The sequence below is a fragment of the Amyelois transitella genome, chromosome Z (assembly GCF_032362555.1).
Source record: "Amyelois transitella isolate CPQ chromosome Z, ilAmyTran1.1, whole genome shotgun sequence".
NCBI lineage: Eukaryota > Metazoa > Arthropoda > Insecta > Lepidoptera > Pyralidae > Amyelois > Amyelois transitella.
The window spans coordinates 7,077,339-7,090,758 of record NC_083535.1 but is presented as its reverse complement, the minus strand read 5'-3'; the positions used below and the strand labels follow the sequence as shown (position 1 = coordinate 7,090,758).

Here is a 13,420-nt window from a genome sequence, read left to right as displayed (position 1 = left end):
GGCTCATAACTATTACCCTAGGTCTTAATGTCGTTTCAGTCAAATAAAAATACAATAAGATGATTCATACATTTTATTGGATTTGATTAGGTATATATATATTGTTTAGATATACAATAAAAACATCATATCGACAGTAAAGAACATCAAATAAATTTATTGAAAGTACACATATTCTTAGAATAATTAAATGAACACTTGTATATTATGAACAATTCACAATATACCACACTCTTAATAAATATTTAAACTTTTACTAGTAACGCACACATTTGTTAATGTCACCACCTGCTTAAATCATCCATTCAGTTGTAAATTATATATGTCCAACGAAGTAATTAAACTGAATATTAAGGATGGAAGCGAGTTAAGTATAATTTATGGTAAATGTTTTGCTTACACAGAAATACCTAATCAAAAATGCTATCAAATAGGATTTAATAACCAGAGTACTTCGTTTAGATGGTCCTTTTAGTACCTTTGTAACTGCATTTAGTGACGAACAAATAAAACCACATCGGCAACGATTGAAAATCATGCAATTAAGGACTTGAGTTCTACTGAAACGCTTATTTTACCAGAAGGCGATATAAAAAGTACAATGCATGAAAAACAATATTATGGCTCTCATACCTAATAATGGTTTGATTTTTTTCTAATACTAGCATATTATTTTAAAATGTGCAAAAGATGATACTGAAATAAAAAAAAATATTGGTAATATCTGCGCAGATTTATTTAAAATATTTGAGCTCTTAAAATATAACCTCTAAATAATTATTTATAGTGCCTAGATTAAATGATTTAAAATCGATTTGTCCCACAACGATTTTTATTTGCATTTCATATAGATAATATTAAATTAGCACTGGTGACTAAAACCAAATTTCTTCTCCAACAAATCAAAATCAATCTCTTACTACATTAAAAAATTTTATTCATTGTGCATTCTTTATGCATTGTCCGAATAAGCAAGGTGACATGTAAGAAATTTTACGTATGTTACTGTTGAAACGTGTTTGAATTAAAATATATTAATATTTTATATAACATAAATACAAAACCTAGTTTATTCAAAGTCACCGAAAAACGGAATCGGTGGGAATAAGGTGACTGAAAGACATAAATGAACTTTGATAAATTAAAACAGTTATTATAAAATATGACGGTTCATCTGGTCTTACAATTAGGTTCCTTAGATAGGACGACGTATATATGATTTCATGACAGTAACAAGTAAATATTCTATTAACTTGAAACTTTTGTATACCATTTACAATCTATTTTAATATAAATTATAATACATAAAATTTTGTTGGTTTTTGTCAACTTTGAGTATTTTATTTATAGTAAATTCAGTCATATGTTTGAAAAAGTAACAATATTACGACAATAAAAGTAAGTAAACAATTGGAATGTTTGGGACACTAAGACAAAAATCACAGGTTTCAATATTTTAAGTATCTGAATTTTATAATTATTACAATACACATAATATCAACATAAATAAACACTATACCTATCGTTGAATTACAGGTATTCGGATTCAGTAATATTTGAGTATTATCGAATATTAGGTATACATAATTTAATACTGATTGATATTTCCAACACGTCATAACATTACTATATTACTTATATTTATATATTCCAAGCTAATATTAAAAACTTCAGTCTGATTTGAAAGGAATGTATTGGGTAATAAGGTACAGTTGATATTTATTCATATTAACAAATTAAAGACTGTTAAAATAATATTTAAGCCAAAAGTCCAGGCAACCTAAAAGGTCCAGGAAAACTATTCTCTAATGTTGATTTGGGTAGAGGGCAGCGCTCATTACAATTAATAAAACATAGAAACCCGACACTATGTTTGGTTTAAATTCTAGTTCAATTACATTAAATCATAATGTATCCGTAACGATTACCAGTGCCAATAGTAACAAGCGTTCAGCTGCATGACGTCGGATCAAATGTGAACGATGAAGAATGATTTTATCAAATCGGAAATGAACAATAGCTCAATTAGAACTTTCGTTAAGAGTCCCAGATCTATGGTGTCTGAATCTACGTTTTTTTTTCAAATACCTTGCAAATAAGAATAAAGCATGTATCATCTATGAATGATGTTAAAGGCGAGCAAGTGATAAAAATGCCACTATAAAAAAGCACGGCTGCCCCTCACTTTGGCATTTCTATTTTCTTAAGAAAATAATTTTAAAAAGGTTTTTTAAGTTTCGACGACCAGGTGTACTAAAAGCTAAGCGTGGAACACCTAGGTGGTTCATCTAGGTGTCCCACAGGTCCCAAATTATCTCATAACTCATGATGTGATGGTGTTTGTCACTTGTTATACAAGCAGCATTGATAATTGCCAATTTACGATTTAATTGTAAATCAAACACAAGTTTCTGAATGTGTCGGTTGTTTTTATATGAGCGCTTGTTACGCAGTTAGCGAGGAGGAAATTGGTAGGTGTTGCATTAGCCTTCAGCTTTTAGAGAATCAGTTCGCTTAATCAAATAAGTTTAAAAATAAATCTAAAATTCGCTATAATTGCTAAAGCGCCCTTGGCAATATGTTTAGTCTATATACGCTTCATATAGATCCTACACATAGAATTCGGAATGAGAATTTTACCCGATTTCAATGGTCCAATGCCTTCCATCATTTAATAGCAGTATCTTTCATTATTGTTCATATATAAAATGAAAATTTAAATTAGTGGTACCAATATATTTTAGGTTATTATAGCGAGGTTGCTATGCTTTATTCTTTTTTTTATGGGGCTAATCGGATAGAGATTGATCCATGCTTAAAATCGTTACACCAAGAGTCAATGAACCTATCGAACTGAGAATTGCACTTGCAAATCCCTTCAATATAAATTAGGGCTAAATTAAGTAGATACATCTAGCACAAAATAACACGAAATATTTAAAAATAATAACAATTTAACATAAATAAACGATTGCTAACATATTTCGAAATAATAAACCTAAACATGGCAACGAAGGTTTGTACACAGCTATCATGGGTATCATTTTTAATTTTTATACTACCAAAAAATATATTTTAATTTAAAATACAATTATTTCAATAATAATTCTAATCTACGATATAAATACACAGTGAAGTATCTGATATAAATGACAGATGCTGCTTTATGAGTGGTCACTTAAAATAAAATCTTATTTAATAATTACCAATTAATTTAATACTATTTTTACGACTTAAAGTAAAAACGATGAAAAATATGTAGCCTCTTGTCAAGGGAAATACATTATTCCATTTAAAACGCTGCATTTATCGCATAAGGATTTTTTGTATTACTATTATAGCTATGCTAGATAAGTACAGATTGCTTTTGTGGGCTGGGCAGTCATATGGGATGTGAATTTATACAAAAACTGTACACATCCATCACTGGGTGCTTTTTGAGGAACTATTATTATTACGATAATACGCATATTGCATACGATCTGAACTGAAGATAGACAGAATTCCATAATAGACTAGCACTGATTTTGAATTATTCTATAAAATAAAAATAAAGCGATCCCATTTCTATTGTATCAGTAGTTCTTAACATAAGAAACTGACCGAACACAAGGAGCATGGCACGATAGTAAATATACGACGAAAGTTGCTTAAAATGGGAGTCTCCCCGTTCCTTACTTAAACATAACATTATATTGTTTATTTAACTATTTTTAATAGTTATTCCTAAATTATATAGATTATCCTTTGAAAAATTATGGCAAAAATATTTAAATTCTTATTAACAAGAGACACTAAACCAAGTAGTTCCAATAACACACACGAAGGATTCCAATTAGTTATATGAGAGAGTTTAGATTTATTTACATATATCTGTTCCTCGCATTTACACCCAGACCACACACGAACACAATATATAAAATATCCGAAATATAACATCAATTTTAAATGAGATCAAACATCAGAACGATTAAGTACGAGATTCATTAAAATGGCTAGTAAAACACTGTTTAAAAATACTGAAGATTAAGGAACTAAGATTTTGAAGGGCTCTAATTACGTCCACTATAAATCTTTTTGATAAAACTTTAAATTTATATGTCAAATACTTAACCTCAATAGCAAATTCCATAGATTGAACAAACATCAAGTATTTTAAACGACATGTTTTAATTTAGTTATAATTCATTTGTGCTCATATTTTATCTATGGGCATTTGAAAATAAGTAGTCGAAAGTAAATAATGTACTTTTATAATCAAACAGCTGCAACGACGGTATTATTTAATATAATATTATTAAATATTGAAACGCCAAGTTAGCGTCAATTTGACATTCTATCAATGAATCTATTGACTTATACTTGTTCAGGATTTAAATAATTCAGATTGTTCATTTGTTGTTACAAACATCAAACTATACTATAATCTTGATTGCTGTTTTAACAACAATCAAGTCGCAAACATAAAATACAATTTCAATTTCTTATTTCCAAAAGAAAACTGGTATGTAAAATGTTAAAATCATAAATCTGGTTCACCTTTTAAGTAGCTCCGCGTAGACGTTTCAATCTTTCTTTCTCCAAATGGTCAACAGGGGGCTCGCGCTCGAACGACGTGAGTTCCAATGCTGAAACATTCAATATTTAATAAATATAAATCGTAAACAAGATACCTAGATAGCTAGCTAGCCGAGAGCTTATATGGCGAACTAGTAACGGTACACTTCTCATACAACCAAGTGACTCACCAGTGTCAGTGAGGGCCGGTCGGTCGTTGAGGAACCTCCAGACGGGTGCGAGGGGGGGCGGCGGGGGGCTCGCGGGAGCGTCGTCTGATGTCAGCCGCCGCGACGCTAGCTGAGAGCTCACATGGCGGGCTAGCAGCGAACACTTCTCGAAGTTCACGCGGTTGCCGGCCAGTCTGCAATAATAGAAACATATAATCACGTCTATATCCCTTGCGGGGTAGACAGAGCCAACAGTCTTGTGAATACTGATAGGCCACGTTCAGCTATTTGGCTTTAAGAAAGAATTGAGATTCAAATAGTGACAGGTTGCTAGCTCATCGCCTAAAAAGAATCCCAAATATGCCTATCCTTCAGTCGCCTTATACGACATCCATGGGAAAGAGATGGAGTGGTCCTATCGTTTTTGGATTGGTACCGGGAACCACACGGCACTGCAATAATAGATCCGTACTATGAATGTTACTCTTATATAGTATACATACCTACATACTAATTTTATATCTATAAAAGTTTCTTTCACATTTAAACAATCTTCATGACATTTTGCAAACAGTGTGTACAGAAAAGGAGTTGTGTTACTTACTCTCTCTTTCCAGAAAATTAAAAAGAATGATTTTTGTATGAAGACTGTTCTACTACCATTTCTCACTCCCTCCCCTTAACTCCGCTTTTTTGTGATCTTTTACGGCGAACTAATTGACGTGCAACAGCTAGTATTTATGAATTACACCAATTGAAATTGTTCTGGTATGCTTAACTTACGTGTAACGTGTATTGGTAACCATACCTTAAGAACTATAAAAGTTGGTGATAATATTATAATAAATTAACAATTATTACTTGGAGGGGGATCCCTGGTTGGCGAAATGTAAATCCCGGCACGTGACCGACAACAGTGGAACTGCGGTCTCCGTCGGCGCCGCGGCCAACGCTGCGCGATACCTGACACAGAAATAATTGGTGCTAATTGTCCAACATACTTACCCACAAGAGGATTTAAATGAAGAAAACGTTTGTGAGAAAAGAAATTCCTAGTACATCAGAAATTAAAATGTCGTGAAAGCGACTAATATATACGCGGTTTCGCGTAACCATCATGATTTAGATTTCCCTAATTGGCAGTCGGTTTAGTGTATACTATAATAAATTGTGAATCTCATGAACTATTTATATACTCACCTTGCATGGTTCCCACTGGGCTCCACACACAACTCCAGCTGCCTCAGCTGCTGCCCACAAACGGCAGACGTGCGACTCCACTGCGATATAATAATACTTCATTATGGACTAAAACTTTTCCCTTTAGACATTATAAAAAAAGCGTTGTAGTTGATTTACATGTTATTTCCTAGTGAAAAGTATTCAAACGATCTGTAATGGAACATAGGAACGTCTGTGGCTTATGGTTCGTGTTAAGGCACAGACAAAATTTTGACAAGATTTAAAAAAAAAAAAGGTTAATTAATATAAAGAGAAAATATTTTAAATATTTTTTCTTCTTTGTAACGAAACTCAAAAACTAGTTTTTTGATAAATGCCTTTATAAAAGTTACCGTTTTCTTCAGCCTGGTGACGGCGGCCATGTTGAGCGCGCTAATGATCGCCATCAGCGAGTTGAAGTTGCCCAGGTTGAAGCATTCGCGCGCCGTCATCACCCACTGCTCGATCACGCGCGCTCGGTATTTGCTCTTTGCGGACTGTTAAAAATAAATATACTGGCTAACTCTTCGCATTTTTTATACTTAACATTCCAAATGTATATATCATTTAAATAAATATAAATAAAATCAAAATGTAAATAAATGTAAATAGTGAGCATCGATAGTTGAACGGTTTAAATGTCAGAATAGAAAAGCGCGATGAATATGATCAAATTCAATGCGTGATGTAGATACTTATTACTCGTTTCTGATACATTAGTTATATGTATAGCTAATTGATGCTTTTACGGTTATACACTCACTCATACATCTAAATTTGTTATCATGATCCAATATGGGTAAGATCCGGACTTACCCATCTAGGATCGTGGTAATAGGTGCACCCCGGGGTCTTCTTCAGAGAGGTGAAGACGCAAACAGGACAGTATAATGAATAAATACTATGCATTGGTTTCACTCCAAAAGTAATTATCATATGGGGCTCCTCGAAGGATAACGAGTTGATTTAGAAAGATAGAAATATAAGAGCACGTCCGCTTAATGTAAGCTAAATAATAGATGAACATGTAAGATATTACGAGTACTTATGTTAAAGGTTAATATTATGAAATTTAAATGTGCGCATCAAATTAGTGTCGCATCAAATTATGCACTGATTTGAGTTTTATTAAGAGTGTAACGACACGCAATGCGTTTGACGTCATTGTTAGGTGCTATAAACAATTAGTAAAATCTAACATGGTGTGTCTTAAAAATGCATTCCTTTTTCAGAATTCCTTGCCTAAAAACTGAATAGAGTATTCATTAATCTGAGTCAGGGAGGGTGACTCACGTATATAAGACGTGTGACTTATTATTAAGAATAGTTTTTAGTTGTTACCTTGTTCGCGAAAGCAGTATGCAGGGATCGTGGAAAGTGGAAAGATGTTGTATGTAGATATAGATAGATCCCCTCTGGGACAGGGGCACAATTTTTATGTATATCTTACCTTCAAAATATCAGTAGCCACTAAATAGCTAAGTCTGTTGAACCAGTCCGCATAAGCCTCCAGATTCCTCGTGGACTTAGTTTCCACATGATGCAGGTTGATGGCAGACTTCCCGCAGGAGGTGGACTGCGGAGGCTGGGCGGGTGCAAAGGTCTGCACAAATTCTTCGGGGCCCACGAATGAGAGTCGCCGGAGTTCAACTGAGGTCAGTTGGTTGGCTAACTCCACTGGCGTCAGACCCAGCGTTAATATGTCGCCCTGAAAATTGTGTGCGTTGGGTTTTATCTACATTAACTCAATTAAATTACAAATAGATAAGAAGACCTTTATTTCTGGAAAGGTATCGAAGCCACGGATAAAATTGACTCATATTTTAGCCACGAAACGACTACGAAATCAATCATATCATATTTTATTGGGACCAAAGAAAAGATGGCCAAGGTTTCCCTTGGCGGTGAAAGTAGGCTGAGGTGATTAAAAGTATTCATACATATGTACACCTTCTAAAATGTAATTGCATATGTACCTGTGGTAAAGAATCTACCGAGGTAACTTGTGGTAAATCTACCAGCGACTCCTCGTACTGTTCCAAAGCAGTCAACTTATCCAAGAGTTTCTCTAACATCGTCGATACTTCCACGCGTACTGAACCCATATGTTCTGCTGCACATCTGTTGTTTTAAAATAGGCAAAATGTATCATGATGGTACCTCAAATGTAACACTTTGACTCTGTAAGACATTTAAAAGTGTGGACCTACCACTGGTTTGCCCTGGATGGCGTAAATGCGATTAAAGGCAAATCTAATAAACTTGGGATTCTTCTTGTAGACGATGGGCTAGCAACCCGTCACTTCTATCATTAAGCCGTACAGTAATGAGGCCTTTAAATCTTTTCACGACTGCAGGCTCTATCTACCCCGCAAGGGATTACATACGTGATTATATGAATGTATAAGAAGGCTCTTTGATATTTCTCATGATTCAAACTGTAATAATGCCTTTCGTAACTTTTGTTGCACCAGTAACTCGCGATTAAAATAAGAGGAGAATAGAAAGTGTCATAGTCACAGAAGCATGACTTATGGAAAGCTTAAGGCACTGCGTAAATATTGCAATTAGAAAATCATTACCGGCGTTTAAACAAAGATCTAAGAATGATTACGGTTTTCGACAATGGTGCCAATAAAAAACTTACTTGGTTAGTGCCAACGCGCGGCCATCATGCGAGTGACTGAATAAAATAAAATACAAAAAGAATAGACTGTGTGTCGGCCAGTAGAAGTTTATATGAACTGGTTGTGGTAGTTCTCTAGTAATATAAAATGTTTTATATAGCCCTGCTTACCTTTGAGTTATGCTCCTTACAAGCGCCATTACTCTATCATCGCGAAAATCATAAGGGAACATACTGGTCCACTGGTTAAGCACACGCACCAAGCACACCATATCATTTAGCTCCTTTTCAATCATATCCTTTACTTCAACTTTTCCCTGAAAATTATATTAATTTTATACACATTATTACGTATTCAAAATTAGCAAATCTAATAATCTAATCTAGAACACTTCCTAAGATATAATTCATATATAGCTATCAGAACTAAAATAATTCACAAATGTTGAGTAATAAATAGCATCTAAACAAAAAGTATACTCACTATTTTGTCATAAGTTTTAAAGTATCTTTTGCACAATTTATTGAGCAATTCGTGAGGCTTGACAAAGAGCCGCGAGCACAGTAAAAAAGTAAATGTAAACGACTTGCTTGCTCCCGGACGGAGCATATCCACTAAAGTTTCAAGTGTAGCGCTGATTATTTGACCATCTTTATACTCAATGTCCTTTTCTGAGGGACAATGAGCATAGTTGAGCCCAACCACTGCTTTATTACCAGGTGCCAACATAGTGGACAGCTGCAAAATCATACGAAATAAGTAGAACATATAGATTTCACTAAATAGTAGTAATTTATTTAAGTCAATAAAATTACCTGTGGTGTTTCTACTTTTTGAGTTGACATAAAATTGATGCCGCCATTCACAACAATGTGTTTACATGATGTTTCTGTTATGAACTTATTGCCTCGAACCATTGAGTAGTAATCGTCATTCTAAAAATTATTAAGAAATATTTTAATAACATTATATTCATATCTTAGCACATACATTTGAATCTTATCATAATATGCAGAGCATGTCTGGAGATTGACGAAACGAAAATGAGTTTATTTTTAAATTTCGATTTATTTTGTTGTACTATATAGATTATAATTAACTTTAAATAACATACAGTTAAGTATATTATCCACACAACCATATCCATCCTTTTAATTTTGTGAAAATAAACTTACATCATAATAAGATAATCCAGTTCCATGTAAGATTGCAGAGTCGGGAGGAAGTGGAGCGTGGTCTGTGGGCGGCGGGGGCGCGGGCGCTGGCTCGGACGGTGCCGGGGGCACCTTCATACTGCAACCGCTACATGAGGCTTCATTCAATTTACTTGCGTAATAATACATAGCCATTCAATTCCTTGATGGCAATTAACCCTAATAGCTTCCTATGAAGCTTCACTGGAACATTTATGTCAAGGAACCCATCGGATATACTGAAACAATATCAATCTTATTTTTAAATTATGATAACATTAAATGGAGAACTGGTTATTAAATAAAATTATTTTTTCCTTTTTTAACAACCTTTTCTGCCATTTAAATCTCAATTCTATTATAAAGCCTCATAGGAAAACGGGCCTTTCAGTCTTTTAAAGACTGTTGGCTCTGTCTACTACGGAAGGGATATCGATGTATGTATGTATTTTTTATTAATTCATAGATTATGTCAAAGCATGCTTTTTATGTAGGTTACCGAAATACATAAAATATGCCACTTTCTTGGAGGAAGGTTAAGTGGAGACTTCATTTAAATTCATGAACTTTATTATTTGCTTACCACAAAGAGAAAAGTAGATGTAACTTGCCTAGTTTGGCTAATAACCCAGTTAGCCAGCCAGCTTTTATAAAAAATAAGTCTTTATAACAATGTTTTATTTTCAGCAGTATTAATGAACACAATAAAACACCTTGCATTATCTTGTGCAAAAATATAATAATTTATATATTTTATATATAAAAAATAATAATATAAATCTTATATGACTTAGCCAAGGAAAAACCCTTGATTGATAAATTTATTCATACAAACACCTAAGAAAAGATCCCATCCTGTTCGAATATTTATACTCATTCTATATTTTCTTAGTAGGTATGTAGAGATAAGAGAAAAAAGATTTCTTAAATGATCAACTAAAAAGATATCCTTTTTTTTAAATAAACTTTTGATGCCCGCGACTTCATCTTCAATTTCTAAAATTTATAATTATTTTTTTATATTATTATGCTAATATATATAATCCAAGGTTTCATAAAAACTATTTAGATGATTTTATGTGAAAGAGTAACAAACACTCACACATTCATAGATCCTTACAACCTTTTGCATGTATTATATAGTTTGATTACAGTACACCAATGGCATTGCCCATGTAAAGCAAACAATCACTTCTGGACTACATCCTTATGTGGTCTAGGGGTGCTCTAAGAGAGGAACCCAAATGCCGAATTTCAAATCTCAACATACAGTGGTCATTCCATGCATAGGTCAGTGAATCAATAATTTGTCAATGAGTACACTATCAAATATTTGTTCTTGCATTCTTTTTTTTTGCAACTGCTAATTATTATTCCCATATTTTCACTCAAAATCATGTTCCCACTTCAAAGGATATGATAATTACTACATGTGAGTAGAACTGTTTGACAGTGGTATAAAATATAGTTTTTTAAGTGCATGGACTAAAAAACATACTTCTTATACTTTTTTGTGGATTTTCATGTAATTTAAAACACAATTAAACCACTAATAGCTACTATGTATAAAATTGTTATTATCATATTACATTTAATAAATTAAATTTGAGTTACATATGTATCACATACATATAATTAAAATATATTAGTTATATCTACTGTAAGTCAAAAATTTACAAGCTACAAACTACCTAAGCACTTAACACCCTTAGGCTTGCGTCTCTTTCAAAGAACACAACAGAATGTTCTTCAAAATGAACACAGATTCACTTCAAAGAATAGAACAAAACACACTTTAAAATGGACAACCTCTCTGAAAGGGTAATGGTACTTCGCGCAAACAAATCAACCATTGGAATTAGAAGATATACAGGCAGCAGAATTTCCTCCAGTATTGTTCGCCTACTCACCAGAAGGGCTTTATATTCTGTTGTCATTATTTCATTTACTCTATATATGTAGATCTCAAATCTAATTTATTATTATTTATCACAGGTAAAAAGGGGCAATTAAAAAAAGTGAGAATCTCACCGGGATAAACATCTACAGGAAGAAGGCTGGTGAAAATTTCTGTATTATTTACGATAGGGGTAAGTCCTTTTTTTTAAATGCATCCTTTTGATGAATTTTACAATTTTATAAGCTCAAGAACCATCGCATGCAGATAACTTATTCATCACATATAGTGATGAATAAGTTACTTGCTTGCAATGGTACTGCGATCTATCCATTTTATTACGCCTAAATTCGTTTTAATCCTATAAAATTTAGGTGGATATATTCAGTTTTATTTGTAAATAAATTTATAAAATAAACTTTTACTTTTCTCATAGAGTCCTGTTGGAAAAGGCAAACAGGTACGGTTGGTGAAAGTTGTTTGTTTTATTAGAATAATGTATAAAAAATGTATCTTACCCAATCAACCTGATAACAAAAATCAATGCACTTAATTCGTGTATCAATTTGCGATTAAAATATTTTTTTCTATAGAAGATCACAGAAATTTATATTAAATTTTTACAATAAACTACGTTTTGAAAATAAAATTACTACGCTCGCTTGGCATCTATCGCACAGGCAGAGGCGAGCAACAGAGAACCAAACCAGCCACAGATTACGAAGCAAGCAAGCTGAATTCAGAATTCAATGTTTTTTGTTGGACGTGCACCCTTCACACGCTTACCACCCGCTAAATATTTCCTCAAGATGCCGCTACTGACGTGTGATGTGAGTGTGAGTGTAGCAGTAGAGATGAGTATTTCAACGAAACGCACTTATTAAGCGCACTCTCAGTTAACCACATGCTTTTTGCTATATTGCTTATTCGCGTTAACTATTATGATATTCTTTCGTTTACTTTTGCAGCGCACTTATATCTGCAGAATAAAGTATTAGATGCACAACTTAATTTTGGATGCACTATTTTTCGGCCAACATTCAAACTTTATTCGTTAGAAAATGCAGCAGAAATATGCAATTAAGCAGTAAGTTTAAATCTAATAACAAGATTAACAAGCGAATGGGGTCTCGCCGTTTTTATCATCTCATGTCTCAGACTGGTCTTTGCAGGTCGTCGGACCACTAGTAGTCGGTCGAGAGCACGCGGCGCTGGGGCCGTTTAAATATACATACATACATACATAAAATCACGCCTCTTTCCCGGAGGGGTAGGCAGAGACTACCTCTTTCCACTTGCCACGATCTCTGCATATTTCCTTCGCTTCATCCACATTCATAACTCTCTTCATGCAAGCTCGGCGGTTTCGGGTACTTTTGTCTTTTAAATATACATATTAATAATATACAAATTATAATTACTTCAGATCAATAATTTTACATTTTATTGCCTGAGAATAAAGCCGTTGAGAGAAAATCATGAGACTCTCGACAACAAGTAATACATGTATAATTTTTATTTTAAAGTTCTTTTCGTTACTCACATCCCTATGAGCGACGGCCAGTGTTGCCAACATAGCGCTGGCTGCACCAAATCGCACAAAATCTGGCGCTTTATTTTACTTATGTGTATGTACATTATGAAAACCTGATGTAGGAGTAGCCAACTTAAAGCCACAGTTAAGACTCACGCGTCTTAATAGACGAAGCGAAGTTTCACGTTTAGCACTTATGTATATTAAAACAAAATTCATTG

At 33.5% G+C, this 13,420-nt stretch overlaps 1 protein-coding gene across 1 annotated transcript; it reads right to left on the bottom strand.

Moving 5' to 3' along the window:
- Positions 1–102: 102 nt before the first annotated feature.
- Positions 103–12,528, bottom strand: LOC106134060 (ras-GEF domain-containing family member 1B). Its single transcript, XM_013334016.2, has 12 exons — positions 12,184–12,528; positions 9,751–10,007; positions 9,391–9,510; positions 9,059–9,313; positions 8,746–8,891; positions 7,925–8,069; positions 7,399–7,656; positions 6,302–6,445; positions 5,928–6,007; positions 5,589–5,690; positions 4,749–4,921; positions 103–4,628 (listed from the first exon to the last, which is right to left on the bottom strand). The coding sequence occupies exons 2-12, from the start codon at positions 9,922–9,924 to the stop codon at positions 4,543–4,545; spliced, it is 1,683 nt and encodes a 560-aa protein (XP_013189470.2). The 5' UTR covers positions 9,925–10,007; positions 12,184–12,528; the 3' UTR covers positions 103–4,542.
- Positions 12,529–13,420: the final 892 nt, after the last annotated feature.

Bases quoted from the DNA above. Each gene is read 5' to 3' on its own strand.
- LOC106134060 (XM_013334016.2), bottom strand. From the start codon at position 9,924: ATGGCTATGTATTATTACGCAAGTAAATTGAATGAAGCCTCATGTAGC. The intron at 9,511-9,750 runs GTAAGTTTATTT...AATAATTTTTAG, and splicing joins CTGGATTATCTTATTATGAT to AATGACGATTACTACTCAAT. The intron at 8,892-9,058 runs GTGAGTATACTT...TATAATTTTCAG, and splicing joins TTAAAACTTATGACAAAATA to GGAAAAGTTGAAGTAAAGGA.